At 42.6% G+C, this 23596-nt stretch overlaps 1 protein-coding gene across 4 annotated transcripts in view; it reads right to left on the reverse strand.

Annotated features, from left to right (window-relative positions):
- The window catches only part of LOC147111071 (monoacylglycerol lipase abhd6-A-like), an 87405-nt gene that overhangs the window by 14968 nt on the left and 48841 nt on the right, over nucleotides 1–23596 (reverse strand). The window contains exons 1-5 of one of the 4 annotated variants that reach the window (XM_086001559.1): nucleotides 19995–20212; nucleotides 18915–19049; nucleotides 11569–11725; nucleotides 6436–6549; nucleotides 3171–3303 (exon numbers count right to left, since the gene is read on the reverse strand). In XM_086001559.1, coding sequence (XP_085857685.1) covers nucleotides 3171–3303; nucleotides 6436–6549; nucleotides 11569–11725; nucleotides 18915–19049; nucleotides 19995–20038 — 583 coding nt within the window. In that variant the 5' untranslated portion in view covers nucleotides 20039–20212. Of the gene's footprint in view, nucleotides 1–3170; nucleotides 3304–6435; nucleotides 6550–11568; nucleotides 11726–14056; nucleotides 14127–18914; nucleotides 19050–19994; nucleotides 20213–23596 lie in introns of those variants that run through there. The other 3 variants (XM_086001560.1, XM_086001562.1, XM_086001561.1) reach the window with 3 other exon arrangements.

Raw genomic sequence — 23596 nt, forward strand, 5'->3', positions numbered from 1 at the left:
GGCACCAGTGCTACTGACTGAATGGAGGACCATTTCAAGAAGTGGTTTCTCCTTAAGCTATTAGCAGCAAATATAAATGGGTGCCGCTGCTAGTGCGGGATGCTATGTGCCGAAAATTTTGTTCTAGCTGTTTTTGGAATGAGCTTTCAGTTCCCAGCACAGGACAGTGACAGTGTTTTTGCTTTGCTGGCCTGCATAAACGTTCTTGATATAAAAGGAAAATCCACGGCCAGGAATTTAAAGTTGTAATTATGACTGGGAAGCTACTGTTTTTGTACAAGATGAAACGTGCACAGTTGCTGTAAAGTTGTGGTCATGACTGCAGACAACTGCGCACATGTCGTTTCATAAGCGTTGATCTAAATTCTACTCCACAATCTAAAGAGGTGAAACCCGAGGACTTAACACATCAGTTCTGCAATATAAACACACCGGGGCCTAGATATTGGGTCGTTCCTCCTCACTTTTCCTGACCTGTTGTTAGTCACTTGTTTTTCCTCTGCCACTGGTATCTCTCAATAAGATGACTGCCCTCGGAAATTCTTGCTCCAGAAACCTCTCTTTCTCCGAGGTGTCGGATTGTTTCCAAATCTGCGTCAAGTTCGGCGATCATGAGCTCGAGTAATCTCAGTTGGAGACATTTCGCGCAGATGTGATTGTCGGAGTTAACATCTACTCAAAACCCCCAAATCCTGCAGGAACCTAGCCTCACCCTAGTCGTTCCCCTGGTATATCCCTCATCTCCGCTCCCTTAAGTCCAAGGGATGCAGACTTGAATGTCTTTGGCGGACAACTGGTCTAATCATCCATCACCAGATTTGGCTAGATCATATAAAGCACTATATCATACAAGTCCTGCTCTCTATCACTAAAACCGACCACTATTCTAAGATCATCCAAGACGGCAAAAATAACACCAAGCTTCTCTTCTCCACCACTAACTGTCTTCTCAAACCACACTGCCCTGCCTCCTCCTCCCTCACCTCCAACAATAAATGCGAGGAGCTTGTGGACTTCTTTATTAGAAAGATCGACAACATCCGTTCAACTCTTCTGCTTTCAATTCCTTTCCTTCCTCTGGCCCACCGGACCTTACTTCCTTCTTCGGTTTCCCCCTGCCCTAACCTTAAATTTGCATATTTCTCTCATTTCTCTCCTATCTCCCCTCTTGCCCTTTCAAAGCTCATCTCATCAATGAGACCCACCTCCTGCTCTCTCGACCCTATTCCTACTAAATTGCTGACAACCCAACTTTCCTTCCTGGCTCTCATGTTAGCCGATATTGTTAACGGTTCTCTCTTCTCCAGTATTGTCCCACTTTCCTTCAAATCTGCAGTCATCACCACTCTCCTCAAAAAACCAACCCTTGACCCTCTCTGTCCTTGCAAACTATCGCCTTTGACACGATTGACCACAAAATTCTGCTCCGCCACCTCTCCATTCGTCGTCCAGGTGGATGGGACTGCACTCGCCTGGTTTCATTCCTATCTTTCCAGCTGTAACCATTGAATCACCTGCAATGGCTTCTCTTCCCGATCCCGCACTGTCACCTCTGGTGTCCCCCAAGGATCTATCCTTGGCCCCCTCCTATTTCTCATCTACATGCTGCCCTTCGGTAACATTATCTGGCAACACGACGTGAGTTTTCACATGTACGCTGATGATACCCAGCTCTATCTCTCTCGAACCCTCCACCATCTCTATACTATCAGACTGCTTGTCCAACATCCAGCACTGGATGAGTAGAAATTTCCTCCAATTAAATATCGGGAAGACCGAAGCCATGGTCTTCGGTTCACGCCACAAACTCCGTTCCCTTTCCACTCATTCGATCTCTCTCCCTGGCAACTCTCCAAGGCTGACCAAGTCTGTTCGCAACCTTGGTGTCATATTTCATCACGAATTGAGCTTCCTACTTCATATCCGTTCTATCACTAAGACTGCCCATTTCCACCTCTGTAATATCGCCCATCTTTGCCCTTACCTCAACTTATCTGCTGTTGAAACCCTCATTCATGCCTTTATCACCTCTAGACTTGACTATTCTAATGCACTCCTGACCGGCCTCCCTAGTTTCACCCTCGATAAACTTGAGATCACCCAAAGCTCTGCCGCCCGTATGCTAACTTGCTCCAAGTCCCGCTCACCCATCTCCCCTGTGCTCGCTGACCTACTTTGGCTCCCAGTTAAGCAATGCCTCGATTTTAAAATTCTCATCCTTGTTTTCAAATCCCTCCATGGCTTGGCCCCTCCTTATCTCTGTAATCTCCTCCAGCCCTATAATCCCCCATGACCTCTGCGTGCTGCCTATTCGGGCCTTTTGAACATTGATTTTAAATGCTCCACCATTGCCAGTCGTGCCTTCAGCTGCCTAGATCCTAAGCTCTGGAATTCACTTCCTAAATCTCTCCACTTCTCTTTCCTCCTTTAAGACGCTCCTTAAAACCTACCTCTTCAACCAAGGTCATCTGCCCTAACATCTCCTTATATGGCTCAGTGTTAAAAAAATATATTTTTTGATAACGCTTGTGTGGAGCGCCTTGCGATGTTTTATTACGTTAAAGGTGCTATATAAATATAAGTTGTTGAACCGCACATCACTGTTCCTTCCTGTGCTGCCATTCTTAATGTAAATATTAGTTAAGTTTATATTGTTATCTGCTTAAATTTCAATTAAACTACTCTGCACCTTCTACCCACTCTAGCTAAATTCCTGTTTTCACTCTGTTCCAAAGACATTCCGTTACCAGCTCACTCTGTGGTGTGCTCGCTAATCAAATTCAATTAACGACCGTTACATTTGTCAAGTTCCAATATTAACTACCAGTAAGCGCTAAATGCCTGGTATTATGAGAGTATGGCAAAAGTATTAGGCAGCCTTTTGCTGGAAGCATAAGGTGCAAAGGTTAACCCCTGCCTTAATATAATGCTGCGAGAATTTGGTCATGAATCATGAAAATGACAAAACATCATAGGCGAGTGTTCTGATGAAAGGTCGTCGACCCGAAACGTTAACTCTGTTTCTCTCGCCACAGACGCTGCCTGACCTGCTGAGTATTTCCAGCATTTTGTGTTTTTATTTCAGATTTCCAGCATCCGCAGTATTTTGCTTTTGTATCGGTCAGTGTTCCACTGTCTTAAACTGAAGTTCGGAGTCAGTAAGAATCTACCTGCAGGACAGATGAGAGTTAGGCCACAGATGTCCGTTGGGTGCCGAGCAGCATAAACACCAGCAACATTACCACCCATTGATGTGCCAATCAGGTGGAATGGTTTCCTATTCAAACCAATGCATTCAACAAACTGGAAAAAGAGAGAAAACAAATATTCAAGGTTTACAGTTCAGCTCAACCAAGTTGACCTCGATCCTCAGACTCTGTCTTCAGAAACAAGCATGTGACCTGAATAACAGTTTTTAAATAGACAACCATGCCTCTGCTTCTACATCTATGGAATAAATATAAATATACTGTGGCTTTTACATATAGGGCAGATCAACAAGCCCTTCTGCAAAGTAAATTCGCACAATTTCTAAGCCACAATATTCTAGAAAAAGAATTTGAATGAGTACAGAATACACATGGCAATTCAGTGCATTTCCTTTTTAAATTTACTGGAAGCTTCCAGAACATTATCTGTTTTGGAAAATCCATCACATGACTATGAATCAAGGATTATCCTTTGCAGTCTTACTGAAAAGGAGAGATCAGCCTATGAATTTAATGAGCTTCAGGAGCAATCCGTTTCGCATTTGCGGATGATGCCCAGTTATATAAAAAGTTAAAGCATTATGAAGATTTTACTATCATATATATGGTAAATAATTGTGCATTGTTTTCTGCTCACATAGTACAGTAATTTCTTAATTAAAAAGTTCATTAGAGTAGCTCCTAGCTACAGTCAACATCTGAACAGGTGTTTAGTATTAGCTGTAGTAATTAATTGTATTAAAGACATCAAAATAGGTCTGATTCTGTTAAAAGGAAGGTACAAGTTACCATGGAGATAAGCTCATTTACCATGAGAGCCCATGTTCATTTATTCAGAGTGTTAATTAAAAACCCTGTGTCAGCAAGCGTTTCATGCTTGAATCAAGTACAGTAATAAGCTTCTGTTGAGAAACGTTAAGAATATTAGGCCCCGGCTGCAGCTTTGTGCTAACAACTGGCAGTTGGCAGATGGAGCTGGCTCAGAGCTGTACACTGAACAGTTGCAAAAGTGGGTCTTGTATTAATGCATTTTAGAAAGATTCCCTAAAACCATAACAGCATTTAGTATTAAAAATTCTGGCAGACTCAATCCAACTACTTGACTTCCACATCCATTTTCAGTAAGCAGTCTATTCCATTTGCAGCTAGAACTTTACTAATGTTTGACATCAGGCATTTCTAATTCTCTCTCTACTTTGATTCCAATAGCAAAAGTATAATTATAACTTCCAATGGTTTTGCAGATTTATACAGTGAATTAGATGCACTGTAGAGACCAGGAGGGCCCCAGCTTTGATCTTCAGTCTGTGCTGAGTTAGCTGATCCCATGGCAGAATATATTTGACAGTGAATGTTAGTAGGCTACTTGATCATGGCGACATCACCCCTGACCTAGATACTGTCCTCACTAGTTATCCATACACGCACACTTCCAGCAAGAGTCGCAGGATAGTGATTAGGAACAGCAATCCTGGCCAAGTTATCCTTCCCTAACCCATGAGTACTGAACCTTAATTAGCCTCAGCACCCATGGGGTTAGGGAAGGGAAGGGGAAATCAGCTAAGAATTTTGCTTCTGGTCACTAGCCCTCCTTGAAGTGTGTGTGTGAGAATAGTATTGAGCTAAGCTGTAATTCTTCCAATAAATAAATAATCTGCCAGCATTCACTGTCAAAGCTCATGGATGAATAATGAATACTTGGCTTTTGAGGCAACTCGGTGCCCGACAAGCAGTCAACGTAGACAAGGAGGGGAGAAAACTGGGGAGAAGCATTTTTGAAAAAAATTAAAGTTAAGTGCCATTTAAGTCACCGAGCTTTCCTCGGAAGGTAATGTCCCTGGGCTCTTCTGACAGCAAGTAATTTTGGTTGTGATCAGCCTGTCCAATCAGCCTAGCGATATGGATCATCATTTAATCTTTGAGTAACTGTGTACGTTCAAATCTTGTCTAAGACACAGTATAAAAGGGGCAAATTCAGCACTAAAGGAACAAGTAGAAATACAAAACTGCTACCAAAAGAGCATCAATTTAGGAACATAGGGAATAAGTCATTCATCCCCTTGAGCATGCTCCGCCATTGAATTAGATCATGGCTGATCTGTACCTCAGCTCAGTTTATCCGCCTTCGCTCCATATCCCTCGATACCATTACCTAACAAAAATCTATTGCTCAGTCTTGAGCTTTGATTGTCTCAGCATCCACAGCCTTTTGGGAGAAGGAATTAGATTTCTACTTCCCCTTGTGCAAAAAAGTGCTTCCTGATTTCGTTCTTAAATAGCCTGGCTGTAATTTGAAGATTATAACCCCTTGTTCTTGATTTCCCCACCAGAGGAAATAGTTTCTTTATATCTACCCTACTGAAGCCTTTCAACATTTTAAACACTGCAATCAGGTCACCCCTCAAGGTGATACAAACCAAGTTTATGGAACGTGTCCTCATAACTTAACCCTCTAAGCCCTGGTATCATTCTAAAGATTTTTAAAGAAACTTTAAAGGGCTTCAATAACCTTCCAAATCAAGGTGCCATCTGCCCTCTCCGGTGGAAGTGAAAGAGCCCATGGCACTATTCAAGGAAGAGTGGGGAAGTACTCCCTCATCCAAACATCACCAAAACAGTCATTTATCTCATTTCTGTTTATGTGACTTTACTGTGCGCAAATTGGCTGCCGTGTTTCCCTACATTACACCAGTGACTACACTTAAAAAGTACTTAATTGGCTGTAAAGCGTTTTGGGACATCTTGAAGTCGTGAAAGGCGCTATATAAATGCAAGTCCTTTCTTCCTTCTATTCATATAAAAGCTGTGTTTGAATTCTGCCCTTGATTTAATTATATAGTTGAATATTTTTCATTGACTTTAAAGGAATCTCATAATGCACATGAATATATTTTGATTTGCAGTCTGTCTGAAGATGGCAGGAGATATTAGAAACAAATCTATTTTTTTTTTTTTAAATGGATAACAGAGCTGACAGAAACCAAAGATCAGAAATGTTAATGAAAATACATCCCATATTGGAGGAATTCAAACAGACCTATGCAACAAATGCTTGCAACAAGAGGCAAATGATTACACCCCTCATCTACTGCAGAAAGCCAGGCACAGGAATAAGGGCATCATGGAAAAGTTGGCATTTCAGCTAAGCCACAATGATATGATGAAATTCTAATTTCAGACACACAAGTAACTAAAAGTTCAAAGATGCAGTAAAAGAATAACTCACCTGGTGAATCCTATTTACTTGTCCTTCTATGGAGTAATCGTCTATACAAGTACGGGTTGTGCCCTCATGGCCTGGCATGTCAACACAGATCAGGTGCAGGTTCTTAGGCAGAAACTGTGTGAAAGAACAATGCACAATCTTAAGCTACTTTTGTTCAAGAACTAGACTGGCATTTGGCAGAGTCTTGGCCCACTTCAACCACTCTCAGTGATATCACATACACTGTTTATTGGTTCTTCATTAGTACAGAAACTACATAAAAGATACTTTATGCTACAGATGATTATAGCCCCGGAAATCCACGTGGTGAGTTGCACCAGATTTGCGTTGGTGCATCTGGACTTGCAGAGTTGCATCACCCAGATGCCTTGGCTCAGTTTATTTGTATATCCTTTAGAGAATTGATTAGCACAAATCTCATGTAAAATGGGAGTAATGTGCTAGGGGTGCTTGGAAATTAGAGTACACAGCCTTTAAAAAGTACAGCCTTTTACAAGGCTGATGACTGCAGCTGCAGGCTGGGGGAGCAAGAGGTAAGGAGCTACATAATTCAGTCAGGTAGCTGATGGCTCATGTGCGATTTTGTCCCACTTTTCAGGAATGCTTTCCACTGGGGGGAATCTGAGGAACAAAAGAAGAACTGACAATTTCAGTGCTGCCTCATTCTCTTTTCCTCCACCATGATAATGACATACAAAGCTATGCCCATAGGGAACAAACCCACACCTGAGAAGGCCTCACTGTGTGTTCAAAATCCCCCAGTGGTCTCACACTCCCACAGGCAGTCAGAAGCAAGTCCAAGGCTGTCTAGACTCAATGCCAACGGAATTGTTCTAAAACATCATTCCTAGGGGCTGTAATCACGACTCAAACTTTCAGCAGGTTCAAAAACTCATGTCTGCCAATCTCAACTGATCCTGGCAACAGCTGCACCCTATATTTTTCATTCTAACTTATCAATAGAGCATTTTAAGTGCAAAATGAGGAAATTTGGGGCTATGTTGCCATTGTCTCATTTTAATATATGTTACTTAGGTGCACGGGGTTGCAGCGAGCAGATCGCAGCAAGGGCCAAATATGCGCAAGAATATTTGGGGAGAGGGGGTCAATTATGGGGCAGAAAACTGGCAGGAATGGCTTGCTCCCCAATATGCTGGCCAGAAAAAAATACTTGCCCCCCACTTCACATTGCAAAGAAGGAATTTCAGAGCCTATTGCTTTAGTGGAAATGTATTATTTCTGAAACTGTTAGTCAACTGTTTCCTAAGATTATACAATGCGCCATGATGCATGCACCAACAAACCCAGTGATACCAATCTTACATACTGCTCCCTCCTGCTTCAGTGATTTTTTAAACAGGTTATACTTATTTAATCTTTGCTATAAACCTCCATTCATGCATATTAATTACAATAAAGAGAGATGAAAACAAGGTTTCCTAATGATCGAGTGTAAGTACATGCTTGGTGCCATATGAAATTTGAACTGTAATCAGTGGTGTGTTAGTTGGTTTCAGCTGGAGCAGTACAGTTGGTTTCACTGTCCCTGGGTAAGAAGAGGGAGGCACATCAACCAATGCTCCCCCATCTTGATCACAATCCAATGACCCCTCTAATAGACACTTGTACGCATTGGTTGAGGATAAAATTGGGCAGCAGCAGCCTGGCGGCACTCACTAAAGAATGGCCTCTTGTATAAGGCACTGGATGGCTGCCAGTGGCCACAGAACTGTACCTCAGCATGAACCACCACCTTCAAGAAAGAAGAAAAGGAGAAATGGGAGGAAGAAATGAAACATGTTCAGTTGTTACCTACCATTCCATAAGGCATGCACCAACCACTCACCTCTACACTGACACAGGACTGCATCATGGTACATAAACTCGATCACAGAGCATGCAGCAGTCCAACACAATAATTTCCACAGAGTAAAGCCATTATTCATTTTTAAATAAATTTGACGATTAGTTTTACCTTGAACAACATGGTGTGACAGCTTGATATTTACTGCCTTTTGGAGTCGTGGTCACCCCAAGTAATCTCTGGTGTGTAATACCACACACAAGTCTGAAATACTTAGGTTTTTTGCACATTTCTCTATCAGAAGGATTGTTTGAAACTTAAACTATGTACCATCAAAACATAATACGATGCTAATCCTTATGGTTGAGTGTGAAATAAATAAACATCTCAGACTTCCCCGAGTAAGTACATAATTAAAGGAGATCAAACCAAAACTCTCTTAAGCTGCTTTTACATTGATGTCAGTGAGGTGTTAGCGCTGCTGGTTCCTGCAGCACCGATCTTGTGTAGCTAGCAGCAACCCCTCCATCTAAACCTGCCAGATCCACAAATTCATTGAGTTTGCTTACTGTTTCTGGAAACCTACGCTTTAGGAAACTGCAGTGCAAGCACCCCTCTGATATCAATATAAAAACAGCTTAATTTGTATTTGTGGAGCCATATAAATCCATTAAACTCGCAACTTTTGGTATTCAAGTTTACAGACTGAGAGGCAATGCTTGTACTCTACACAACCACCTTCCTACCTAGCCCATATTTTTAATAACTCACTGCACTCTGGGACGGTTCCTTTAGACTAAAAGGAGGCTAATATTTAAAAAAGGTGACAAGATGGACTGAGGTAACTGTAGACCAATTAGTTTGACATCAGTAATAGGAAAGATGCTTAAAGGAATCATTAGAGATGCAATATATGATTACTTGGATAGGGAGGGACATATTAGGGGCACCCAACATGGCTTCATAAAAAGGTCATGTCTTACAAATTTGATTGTATTTTTTGAAGAAGTCACCAAGGTGGTGGATGAGGGAAGCCCAGTAGACATTGTCTACTGAGATGCCACAAGATCCAAGCCTCTGGTCTTCGTGGTAATATACTGAGCTGGATAGAGAACTGGCTGGAAGGACGTAGGCAGAAAGTAGTTATAGATGGATTTGGATCTATTTGGAGACCAGGCACTAGTGGTGTCCTACAGGGATCAGTGTTGGGACCATTGCTCTTTACTATTTTTATTAATGATCTAAATGTAGGTGTTGGGGGCACCATCTGCAAATTTACAGATGATACTAAGATCTGTGCAGGTGTTAGGAATGTAGACGATGCTCTACTGTTTCAGGCAGATCTTGATATGTTGAGGTATTGGGCAAATGATGTTTAATTTGGAAAAGTACAGTGTTATGCATGTGGGCAGGTCAAAGGCTCAACACAGATACACACTTCAGGGAAAAGCATTAAAGAAGGTGGAGAAAGAAAGAGATCTGGGTGTTCTAGTGCATACATCTCTAAAGGTTCAAGAGCAATGCCATTAAACAATAGCTAGAGCGAATAAGGTGTTGGGGTGCATTCATAGGACAATTTATTATAAGACAAGCCATGCTATTTAGTCCTTGTACAAGATCTTGGTCAGGCCTCACTTGTGATGTTGATGCTTTGGAAAGGGTACAGAGGAGGGCCACAAGAATAATTTCCAGTTTAAAGCATCTTAGTTATCAAGATAGGCTAAATGAGTTGGGACTCGACACTTTAGAGAAGTGTAGACTTGGGGAAATCTAATTGAGGTTTATAAGATGATGAAGGGGATAGATAGTGTTCCAGTTGACAGTTGTTCCAATTAAATAGTATAGGGAGGACCAGGGGTCACAATTTTAAATTGTATAAGGTCAGATCTAGGTAAGATGTCAGGAGGTGATTCATTTCTCAGAGAATAGTGGACCTCTGGAACTGGCTGCTGGTTCGGTGGTGGATGCTGATTTGCTGAATTCCTTCAAGCGAGAGCTAGGAACATAGGAACAGGAGTCGGCCATTGAGCCTCTTCAGCCTGTTCCGCCATTCAATGAGGTCTTGGCTAATCTGTGACCTAACTCCATATACCAGCCTTTGGCCCATATCCCTTAATACCTTTGGTTAACAAAAAGATATCAATCTCCTATTTAAAATTAACAATTGATTTAGCATGAATTGCCGTTTGCGGAAGAGAGTTCCAAACTTCTACCACCCTTTATGTGTAGAAGTATTTCCTAATTTCACTTCTGAAAGGTCTAGTTCTAATTTTTAGACTATGCCCCCTAGTCCTAGAATCCCCAACCAGCGGAAATAGTTTCTCTCTATTTACCCTATCTGTTCCCCTTAATATCTTGAAATCTTCGATCCAATCACTCCTTAACCGTCTAAATTCTAGGGAATACACCCATAATTTGTGTAATCTCTCCTCGTAACTTAACCCTTGGAGCCTGGGTATCATTCTGGTAAACCTACGCTGCACTCCCTCCAAGGCCAATATATCCTTCCTACGGTGTGGTGCCCAGAACTGTTCACAGTACTTGTTACTGTTTCTGGCTGGGGTGGAAATTCACTCTTACAGAAGGTAGGTACTGCAGGGAATTCAGGGCCAGGGTGATCTCCTGGACTAGTTTCAATCGCCTAGATGGGTCAGAGAGGAATTTCCCAGATTTTTTCCCCCCAAATTGGCTTGGGTTTTTAATTATTTTTTTTTTGCCTCTCCCAGGAGATCACATGGCTTTTGGGTGGGGCAGAGAGTGTATTTAGGGTGGGGCGGAGAGTGTATTTAGGGTGGGGCGGAGAGTGTATTTAGGGTGGGGCGGAGTGTGTATTTAGGGTGGGGCGGAGAGTGTATTTAGGGTGGGGCGGAGAGTGTATTTAGGGTGGGGCGGAGAGTGTATTTAGGGTGGGGCGGAGAGTGTATTTAGGGTGGGGCGGAGAGTGTATTTAGGGTGGGGTGGAGAGTGTATTTAGGGTGGGGTGGAGAGTGTATTTAGGGTGGGGTGGAGAGTGTATTTAGGGCGGGGTGGAGAGTGTATTTAGGGTGGGGCGGAGAGTGTATTTATTGTGATACACGAGGTATCACAATTGTGTGGGATCAGGCTGGATGGATCAGAGGATCTCTTCCTGTCCACCATTGTTCATATGTTCATATAAACTGTGACTGAGTGCACAGGGAGAATGGGGATTTGAGAAAATGAGGAAATAATGAAATGACAAAAGGAGCTACCATTTATAAACACAGTGGTCGCTCCCATCAATTAGCAAACACCTTTTAGATATTTTGTCAAATTGACAGAAAGAATTAATGGTTAGAGCAGGAACTAACCTTCACTACAGACAGCCACATGTCCTTGTGAGCTGAAAATCCATGTAACATCAAAATGGAAGGTTTACTACCAGGTTTCCCACGGGTTGAATAGCAGAATCGATAGTTGCCATAGTCAGCATATTTAATTTGCATACCTAATGTTGTTCGCCAGTACCTGTGCAAAACACAACAGTACAGTTTACCTGCAAGTCCATCACACACAAGTGACAGCTGTTCTGTTATTTCTTGCAAGTTTTTCCAATATGATCTTGCTATGAATGACCAAAGAGGTTAAGGCTTCATGGGTTTAGTGTATCAGCGTTTTCTTTAACCATGAGAGTTCACATAAGACACAGGTCTCACAGAAAGAAACTGTTTTGCTTCCTGTAGCTAGCTGGAAACTGTGGCAATTGTTCTGTAGTCTCAACATATTTGATTTACAGGAGTAGTCAAGAAGGAAGAAATAGTCTCAAATGCAATATTATCACACTGTACAATAATAGTCATATTGAACCAGAGCACGATAACACCTTTATCTAGCAGGGTCCATCAAAGTTTCCCTGCTGTAGACTTACCCTTCAATTGATAGTCAGTGGGTGGAAAGAAAATCAAACCTATTTTTCTTGTAACAATATCAAGAACTATTTAATTTCAAAGATGAAAATATAACACTAAGGAAAGCTGACTGTCAATATCCAGAACGCAAAATGCAATGACAATAGTGAATGAAGAGGTGTGAAATTAAGATGGCGTTTAGTAGACTGGTGTCCATGCTACTACTTTGCTTCACCTGTTTAAAAATTAACTGCCGAAAAGCTGTTTGTTGTGTATTAGTTTGCTATTCTAGAGGTGAGGTGAGAGTGACTGCCCTTGACATGAAGGCAGCATTTGATCGAGAGTGGCATCAAGGAGCCCTAGTAAAACTGAAGTCAATGGGAATCGGGGGGGGGGGGGGGGGGACTCTCCACTGGCTGGAGTCATACCTAGCACAAAGGAAGATGGTTGTGGTGATTGAAGGTCAATCATCACAGCCCCAGGACATCGCTGCAGGAGTTCCTCAGGGCAGTGTCCTAGGCCCAACCATCTTCAGCTGCTTCATCAATGACCTTCCCTCCAACATAAGATCATAAGAAATGGGGATGTTTGCTGATGACTGCACAGTGTTCAGTGCCATTCACAACTCCTCAGATAATGAAGCAGTCCATGCCCGCATGCAACTAGACCTGGACGATGCTCAGGCTTGGGCTGATAAGTGGCAGGTAACATTCATGCCACACAAGTGCCAGGCAATGACTATCCAACAAGTGAGCATCTAACCACTGCCCCTTGACATTCAATGGCATTACCATCACCGAATCTCTCACCATCAACATCCTGGGGGTCACCATTGACCAGAAAATGAACTGGACCAGCCACAAATACTGTGGCAACAAGAGGTCAGAGGCTAGGTATTCTGCGGCGAGTGTCTCACCTCCTGACTCCCCAAAGCCTTTCTACCATCTACAAGGCACAAGTAAGGAGTGTGATGGAATACTCTCCACTTACCTGGATGAGTGCAGCTCCAACAACACTCAAGAAGCTCGACACCAGACAAGACAAAGCAGCCCGCTTGATTGGCAACCCATCTACCACCTTAAACATTCACTCCCTCCACCACCGGCGCACCGTGGCTGCAGTGTGTACCATCTACAAGATTCACTGCAGCAACTCGCCAAGGCTTCTTCGGCAGCACCTCCCAAACCTGCAACCTCTTCCACCTAGAAGGACAAGGGCAGCAGGTGCATGGGAACACCACCACCTCCAAGTTCCCCTCCAAGTCACACACCATCCTGACTTGGAAGTATATCGTCACTGGGTCAAAATCCTGGAACTCCCTACCTAACAGTACTGTGCAAGTACCTTCACCACACGGACTGCAGCAGTTCAAGGCGGCGGCTCACCACCACCTTCTCAAGGGCAATTAGGAATGGGCAATAAATGCTGGCCTTGCCAGCAACGCCCACATCCCATTAAAAAAATGAATATCCTACATGGCCCAGAAATTTGGGTCAGAGGCTTCCCGCGGGCGCAAGCCCCCGACCTGCCGTTGTGCTCTGGGCCCACGTGGAATTCATTTGATGTGCCTGCTCCAGCTGCCGGTGCGCAGGGCACGCGTATCTCAGGGGCACAAATTAGTTCACAGCATCCCTGGGATCACGTGGGCCATGGGGAGCCAATCGGAGCAGGGAATCTCCATTCATAGATTTGACAGGAAGACATGTTAAATCTATGAATAGAGATCAGCCCCTTAAAACCGGAGTAAAACTTCAAATACATTTTTTAAAAATCACATTTTTAAAATAACTATAAATTACATAAATTAACTATTTTAAACAAAAATTTAAATTTTTGAAAAAGGTAATTAAAGTTTTTAAATGGCTAAAAATAAACTTACCTTTTTTTAAAGTATTTTAAAATGATAAACCTGTGGAAAAAATGTTTTAATTTTACTTACTTCACTTCTTACCTTGTTAAAAGCAGGCCTTGTGGTTGCTTTTCCCACGCGCAGCTGCTAGGGACTTAGCCGCACTGAAAAACTGAGAAAAAAGCAGAAGTTCGATGCGTACGCGCTGCCTCTCCGGCGCACGCGGTTGACCTCCGAACCCCTTCCTGCAAGAGAACAGAAGTTCCAGCGCAGGCTCAGTGCCTACGCGAAACCGGCACTTCCGTTGGCCCTACGGGTGAGTACACAGCGCGTACTCATCCGTGGGGACCCAAATTTCTGGGCCATTGAGAGGGGAAAAGGGGAGGTGGAGTAACCATACTTATTAGGGATAACATAATGGCAGTAGAAAAAAGTGACACAGCTATCAGCAAGACAAAAATAGAATCCATACGGATAGAGATAAAAGATAATAAAGGATCAATCACACTAATAGGTGTAGTCTACAGACCACCTAATAGTGGAAGGGAGGTGGAGGAAGAAATATGCAGACAAATTAGGGAAATGCGTAAAAAAATAGAATAATCATGGGGGATTTCAACTAGCCCAATATTAATTGGACAGAAGAGGTAGGTAAAGGAGATAAGGGAATGGAGTTCCTACAATGTGTACAGGACTCCTTTCTAACCCAATATGTAAAAAGCCCAACAAGGCAGGATTTGCTATTGGATCTAGTAATGGGGAAATGAACCAGAGCAGATAAGAAGTAAAAGTTGGGGGAACATCTAGGCAAGTGACCATAATATAATATGCTTTAAGATGATAATGGAGAAGGACATAAGTAGGATGAAAACCAGGGTAATAGATTGGAGAAAAGCTGAGTTTGAGAGGCTGAGAATAGAATTTGGGAAAATAAAATGGGCAACAATATTAACAAACAACGATGTAGAACAGCAATGGGAAACATTTAAAGCGGTGTTCAACAGAGTGCAGGAATAATATATTCTGCTAAAAGGAAAGAACAAATTAAACACTAATGAAACTCCATGGATGAATAAAGCCAAAAGGGAACAATTGAGGGTAAGGAAAGAGCCATACATTAAGTACACAGACAGCAGGAGAGTGCATGATAAGGGAGAATACAATTAGGAGAGAAGTCAAAAAAACAATTAGGAAGGCAAAGAGGAACTATGAAATTAAATTATCAAGGAACATAAATCAAAATAGTAAAATATTTTACAGGCACATCAATAAAAAAAAGGAAGTTTGGGATGGGAATAGGGCCATTAAGGGATAGACAGGATAATACCACAGATAATGATAGAGAGATGGCAGACATATTAAATAATTATTTTGCTTCAGTATTTACCAGGGAGATAGAACAGGTGGACATGACACTGGATGATGAAATTAGTAATGAGATAAGTGCATTTAAAATAAAAAGAGGGGATATATTAAATAAACTAATCAAACTCGGAGGATAAAACCCCTGGTCCGGATGGATTGCATACACGCATTTTAAAAGAATCTAGGGAAGAGATAGCAGAGGCATTACTACACATATTTAATAAGTCGTTAGAAAAAGGTGTGATGCCAGAGGACTGGCGGATAGCTAACGTAAGACCTATATTTAAGAAGGGGGATAGAACATGTCCAGGGAATTATAGACCAGTCAGCTTAACATCGGTGGTAGGAAAAATAATGGAATCCCTACTAAAAGGAGAAAATAGAAGAACATCTAGAAACCAAAAACATAGTAATGAATATTCAGCATGGATTTCAAAAGGGAAAGTCTTGCTTGACCAACCTCATTGAATTTTTTGAAGAGGTAACAGAGAGAGTAGACAATGGTTATGCAGTAGATGTAATTTATCTAGATTTTCAAAAGACATTTGATAAGGTACCACATAATAGACTGATGAACAAGGTCAGAGAATGCAGAGTCAGGGGACAAGTAGCAGAATGGATAGCTAGCTGGCTTCAAGACAGAAAGCAGAGAGTAGGGGTAAAAGGTGGCAGAAGGTGGGTGGTGGTGTTCCACAAGGATCAGTGCTGGGACCACTGTTGTTCACAATTTATATTAACGATTTAGACTTTGGAATCAAAAACACAATTTCTAAATTTGCGGATGACACCAAATTTGGCGGGGGGGCGGAAGTCAATACTGAAGAGGACTGCAACAAATTACAGGAGGACATTAATGAATGGGCATATAATTGGCAAATGAAGTTCAACAAAATAAATGCGAGGCATTACATTTTGGTAGGAAGAATAGGGAGGTCACTTATTACTTGGACGGTGCGAGTCTAGGTGGGGTAGAGGAACAAAGGGATCTTGGAGTACAAATACACATGCAGGAAACTTTTTTTAAAATCCGGCACAGACGGGACCGACGTGGTGCCGGTTCATCAAAAATTCCGGATAACCGAAAGCTATAGTAAAAGATACGGAGCTGACAGCTCCGTATAAAGCAACAAACCCTGTTGCTTGCTTCAGAACAATGGCCACAAGTTGCAAGCGTCTGTGACATAGGTTAGCAAGGCCATAAAAAAAAAACAAGCACTAGGGTTTATTTCTAGAGGTATGGAATTGAAAAGTAGGGAAGTTATGTTAAACCCGTATCGAACCTTGGTTAGACCAGACTTAGAGTACTGCGTGCAGTTCTGGTCGCCATATTATAAAAAGGATAGAGGGGCACTGGAGAGGGTGCAGAGAAGATTTACAAGGATGATACCAGAAATGCGAGGGTATCAGGAACGGATGAACAGGCTGGGTCTCTCTTCTCTTGAAAAAAGGCTGAGGGGTGACCTAATAGAGGTCTTTAAAATTATGAAAGGTTTTGATAGAGTGGATACAGAGAGAATGTTTCCACTTGTGGGGAAGAGCATAACTAGAGGCCATCAATATAAGATAGTCACCAAGAAATCCAATAGGGAATTCAGAAGGAACTTCTTTACCCAGAGAGTGGTGAGAATGTGGAACTCGCTACCACAGGGAGTGGTTGAAGCGGATAGTATAGATGCATTTAAGGGGAGGCTAGACAAGCCTATGAGGGAGAAGGGAATAGAGGGTTATGCTGATAGATTTAAATGAGGAAAGACAGGAGGCGGCTCAAGTGGAGCATAAATGCCAGCATGGACTGGTTGGGCCGAATGGCCTGTCTCTGTGCCGTATATCCTATGTAATTACTGGGTAAACTGTAGGGCCCAATTCACTGGTCCCGCACTCCCAGCAGGGAACCATGCTCGATGGAGTGCTGGTTGGAGATGGGGCTACAACACTGTGCTCAGGCCTGTGCTCCCTTTGAGTGCACCTTCCCACTAGGAGCACAGGATCAGTGACCCAGCATTGTGAGGTAATCTAATCCAATCCACTAGTGCTGTATACAGGCTACATTCAATCAGGCTTTGTTCCTGGTGCTGAGTCTCACTGTCCAGCACAGACATGTAACAGATAATCAGTATGCCCAATTCGCAGCATTTCCAATTTTCTGGTGATGGCCTAATGTTACGGTAAAAAAGCTATTGAAATGTATGGGGTTTTATAACCGTAATACTAACTATAAATAAAATAAATCCTCAAGAAACCATTAGTTTTAAACGCTATTTCTGTTCACTCTGTCTTTCCTATCCCCGTTCCCTTCTCTTCCATTTTATTTCTAATTATTCCATCTATTCTATAGCTTTTAGTTTTACTTTAAGGTTTAAAACATTTTATCCATTTTCCTTTCTCTCTGTAGTTTTACTGTGCAATTTGAGAATGGGACCCACATTGAAAAACCTGGGTCGCTGGTTGGCTGAAAACCGCCTCTCGGTACCTGAAGATTGATATGCCATGGAAGTGACCAGGCCAACCTTTGATGCCTTTTAACTATATGCCCTGACAGAGCACCTAATTCAGCACAGACCATAGACTGAACCAAGGACCCTTCTAGTCTGCCTTAGGCCAGCCCGCCTGCACCAGTCACCATTATTTGACTTGAGAAAAGGAGCATGCCTACACCAATGCAAACTGTAACTAACTCCTAAAAAGGAGAGTACACCAACATCCCTGGTTAGTGTATTTCCAGTTTTTCCTCCCCCTTGTGCGGAAGTGTCTGGCCAAGTTTGGGATTTTGCTGTGAGCAGAATTATTGCTGTAAAATTCATATCCCAAAACTTGGGCTGCAGTAACACAAGATTTACAGGACCCAAAATTTCAATCAGGTCCTGGGCAAAACTGGGATAGCTCACCCCACAGAGTACCAGAAAATAGTGAAAAAGTGCGTAGCCTTTCCAATGGATTCCACCCTCCCCCCACCTCAAAGTCAGGCAGTGGTCCAATGGAATGGCTTCAAACTTGGCCAGGACCCTTATACACCCGGTCCTAGTCTTAAGTGCAAGCTTCCTGTATGGCCTTGCCAGGGTGGACATACGAGGGGGGAAAGGAGTACTGCACCCCAGCCCTCAGTTGAGACTTGGTGTACCATCAGCACAGGTCTGCTTGGTCTCACTAGGCATATCTGTTAATAACGGCAGAGTGAGGCCACCTGAGGGTCAAGGCCACAGACCCTTGAAGATCGGGGTGGGGTGGGGCTAGGGAATTTTAAAGAGGCCCCATGATACAGGAGGCCCCGGGGGTAGCTAGATTCCTTCACCGCGGAACGGAACCTGACCCGCACCTCAGCCGGCCAGCTTATGATGGCGTTTCCAGGGTTCTAAGCGTGGGGATTCACCTTGGATGTGCCCCCCAAACTGCCAAAGGCATGTTCGTGGAGACCCTTCCCTATGACCTGTAAACCTCACCAGGGTCAGCATAACCACCTCTGTGGATTTCTAGGCCATTGTATATTTTACAGCAATGATGCCCAAATAGCTGTTTATATATTCATTTTGTTCATGCAGAATAAGCAATCACAGAGCATTTCACAACCATCGCTAAAGCTGAACAAATGTACACTTACCAGTAATAGAATCTGATGAGTGCAGCAGGGCACAGCAGAAAGGAGGCTACAAAAGCTAGAATGGGTATGGCAAGTGTGCCTCCTGCTAGAACAAACATGTTCACTAAATCCAAATCCATTTTCCCACTGTCAGATCTGAAAGAATGAAGAATAACGGAAGAAAAGCAAGAGTGAAATGCAGGGAAAGGGTTTCTGCTTAGAGGTTGCTTGCTCTGCAACAACTTGGGTCTTAAGATGCACCAATATATTTCCTCTGGATTACAAGCAGCAGTCTGTCCGACATATTTACTGTAAGCAAATGCAACGCGAGTACAAAAACAAAACTTTCTTGAAATGATTGTATCCGCTATTCTTAAAAATCACAGATGAGAACATCTAAATGGGGAACAAATGGACACTTTTGTACCAGCAGTTTACTACAACTGAACAGCAGGATGAAGATATATAACACAGGTTTAATGTCACATACTATTCATAGTGCTCACAATCTCACCATTTTTAGTAACTAAATGACTAGCACACTGTACAAAAGGTGGCCTCACAGTGGGCACTTTATCCAACAACTAGATTGAATATGACAGAGCTCGCGAGATTACTGTTACACAATTCCTTGAAATTAATGTGGCATTTCTAGATTTTGAGGGAGTCTCTGAATATCTCAAAACATATTTACAGTACTTTTGTAATGTCAGTTTAACTGAATGCATTTAGCACTATTCTCATCAAAAAAGTATTTGGGAAACCTTGCAGTTGTTTACAAACATAAAACATGATGCAATCTGTGTTAAAATGGGGCATCACATTACTTTTGCACGATGTTACCACAATGAAGATAACGGTTGGTTCTTTGACTCCCTCTCTTCAAACAGAGTCTTGTAAACACTTCTTTTTGAGAAGACAATGCTTCTTTTATGTAGTTTTACTGTTTACGTGTTTGTATCCTTCAGGAAACCAAACAGAAATGTACAATGAAGTTTGTAGTTATTTTATTGCCACATTTTATCATTTGCTCTCATGAGGAATCAGTTGAAAATCATTTTAAATGGGAAGCCAATTGAGGATGTATTTTGAAGTACTTACCTGAGAGAAGCTCCAGCCAGTTTAGTAAAACCAAATAGATACATTAAACGACGTGAAAAATGCACTGTTTACAGGACTCCTTGGTGGAGTCCTGTGTTCAACCTTACATCATTGAAACAGTAGAGCAGAAATCCTGGGGAGATGTAACCCAAGGAAATGTCCTCCAAACAGATCCACTCCAACTCTATCATGGATTGCTTTTAAAAATAAACATTGAAAGAAAAATCTAACTGTATGGAACTGGTGCAGTGGTAATTACTAAAACCACCGGCACTTTTAACAGTACAGAGCGCGGTGTTCTAGAACCTTCCAAATTTGAAACATAAGAATTATTACATCACAAATAAGGAAGCATTAAAAACTGCCCAGAACCTTAGCAATACTGCAAGCTTGCGACAGGAGTGAAAAGTCACTGTGGGCATCTCGTAGGATGGATGTTTTCTGGGATACATCCATAGTTTGAGTGCCGGCTATCATCTCGAACTGCAATTTGCCAGCATGTCCTTTCCCAGTTCTTGTTGAGACACTGTTTGCAGACCATGGAGTATATTTTGCTCTATTTGCAAAATTATTGTACTGAATTATGATTGGCTTACAGTAATAGGCTGATCAGATTTTTTTATAACTATAGACAGAGCAAAATATACCCCACAATCCAGTTGCTGTTACCAGATACACAAACAACAAAGAACAGATGACCTCTCACTTACTTGGGCTCAAGTGCAGAGGGCACTGAGCCAGTGGTACAACAGCGTGTTAAGTATGTGTATTGTATTGAACAATTAACACAAAGACTTAAACGTATAACTCAAACAGGTCTTTACTGGTTGGAGGTAGGGACTATACATAGGTCTTTACTTCATGCCCACAGGCGGGAACTGAGGGGAGATCAGTACCCACAGTACTATTTATACCCCTATGGCCAGGAGTGGTACTGCGTATCACTACGCCCAACAAGTAGTGCAGTCCTGTCCATAGGTTCAAAGTAGCACACATATTACATACACAACATTCCTCCCTTCCTAGCTTTACAGTCATCTCCCCATTTAACATAACGTAATAACATATATACATATATAACTTCAGGTTTACATAACAGAATAACATAGATACATAGATAACTTCATGTCAAAACAGATCACAGATTCAGTCTCTGCGGAAAACAGTTCACAGATTCAATCTCTGTGGTGGAGTCGGTTCACGTTGCTGGAGTGACTCATTCAATAGTCCTTCCATGGATTTAACAGTTTGAACTTCCGAACTGAATTGGCTCCGTTCGGAGGGACCACGTGTGTGATCTGGTAGAGGTAATAATGGTTCAGATGGGTCATCTTCTGTTTCGACTTTTCCTTTTCTGCTTCTTGGAGACTCTCTGGGCTCCACTGTCAGCTGCCAGCTGCATGCGCAGTTCCTCCTTCTCTCCCTCCTTTTTCCATAGTAGAGCCACCTTCTCCCGATGTTCCGTAGACTTTCGGTGCTCCTCCATGATTTCTGTATGGTGGGAGTCGAAGTTACAAGTTGGGCAGGACAGGACATAGTAATATTCGGTGTCGTCCTGATCTAGGCCAGCGAGAGGGTCTTCTATTTCCTCCATACTCAGCTGGGCGTTAGCCAGCTTTTGTTCCAAGTCCAGACATCTTTCCTGAAGAGACTTCTTCATGCGTACCTCTTCATCCAGCTTTTTCTGGGCTTTCAGCAAGTCGTTTACTAATGACCTCATTTGAGATTTTACTACTTCAACTTCTTTTGGAGATTGATTGATCGGACTATTCAATCCCTCTACCGGAGCAGCTGTTTCAGCGGTCTGTTGTTCTACGTTGACGTGAGTCAGCGTACTTTTGGCATCCAAGGGCTGCTCTGTTGCAGTCATCTCAGTCTGTGTTGCCACCTCAGCTCTTCCAATAACCTTTGAGAGCTCCGAACCCCTTTCGTTTGAATATTGAAGTTCGTGTTCAAGTTTTTCCCATTTCAGAGTCCTGTCCTTCAGCATATGCAGGAGTTGGCTGACCGTTAACTCCTCTGACATCAGACGTTTTGTGTGCTCCTGCTCCATTTTCTCCATCAGCTGCTTCTGTTGTCTTTCCAGATTCTCCAACTCTATATCAAAGAACTCTTTCGTTGCATTCAACTCTTGCTCACAACGGCGAAGCATTTGTTCTAATTGCTGTTGTAGTTTGAAATGGAGTTGAGTTCGAGCCCGGTGTCCCTCAGAAGTGGGCACATCAGTAGACTTGCCAGACTCAGAATCCACAGTTAAACTATGTTGTTGTTGCTCAGTGGAATTCTGTGCTGAAACTTTGTCTTTTGCACCTGAGTTGGGCTTACCATCATCCGTTCCAGAGTCTGGGCCGACTATCTTCACCGAGTTCTCACTCGTTATTGTTTGTAGGAAATGCCAGTCCATATTCATTTTCCTAATCCACTCCCGTCCTAGTAGTGGAGAACCTCCTTCAGATATCACATATAAGTCCATTATTTGACTGTCTTCGCCCTTGTGGACCACTGCAACCTCTATTTTCCCGATGGGGTACACTCTTTGCCCCGTGTATGTTTTCAATATAATCCCCGTATCCTGTAGGGGAATATGTTGGAATAACTTTCCGTAATCTTTCTTATTTATGACCGTCAATGCCGATCCAGTGTCCAATTCCAGTTTTACTTGGACTCCTTCTATCTGAAGAGTGACCCAAATTGTCTGGAGGTCTGCACCCTTACCAGCGTTGAGTACTCTTAAGCTAGCCAGTTCATTACAGCTTAAGCTAGCCAGTTCATTACTGCTAGCGTCTGAATCGGACTCCTGTTCGGTCACCTTGTGTACCTTTGCGTATTTTCCTTGCGGTGACTTCTTGTTGCTGGTCTTCTTCCCTGACCTGCATACTCTAGCTATATGTCCAAGCCTACCACAAGTTCTACATTCTTGGTTTTTAAACCAACACTGGTTCTGATCATGCGTTGTCTTTCCACAACGATAACATTTGCCAGAACTCACACCCAATTTGTGTGCACTGAGCTCCGGTGACCGTAGCTGCATTACTGCCGTGCCTCTCGCTGCGGCTTCGTGTGCTGCTGCCATAGTGACCGCCTTCTCAAGCGTCAGCTCATTCTCCTCGAGCAGTCGCTTTTGTGTATCCTGTTTAAATAAACCACACACAAATTTGTCTCGAAGTGCCTCTGTCAGTCCCGTTCCAAACTGGCAATATTTCGCTAATTTACGCAATTCCAGCAAATAATCAGCATTGCTTTCATGCTGTAGCTGCCTTCTGTCGTAAAATTTAAATCGTTCCGCTAGCATCAGCGGCGTGGGGTTTAGATGATCTTTCAGGACAGTAACAATCTCATCGAACGTCTTATCCGCCGGTTCATCTGGTGATAACAGGTGTTTCAATTGCCCGTATGTCTTCGCACCCATTAAATTTAATAATGTTAGAGCTTTATCTTGGTCATGAATTTTATTGGCCTTACAATAATTTTTTACTCTTTCAACATATATGGCCCAATCTTCGAGGTCACTATCAAAGGTGCTAATATTCCCGTGTTTAGGCATTGTAGATTTGCAATTTCTCAGATTTTATTTTGTTTACTTGTTATCAAAGATGGCGGCT

Source organism: Somniosus microcephalus, chromosome 11 (genome assembly GCF_052327205.1).
Source record: "Somniosus microcephalus isolate GS21.2 chromosome 11, FLI_Smic_1.0, whole genome shotgun sequence".
In the NCBI taxonomy this organism is placed as follows: domain Eukaryota; kingdom Metazoa; phylum Chordata; class Chondrichthyes; order Squaliformes; family Somniosidae; genus Somniosus; species Somniosus microcephalus.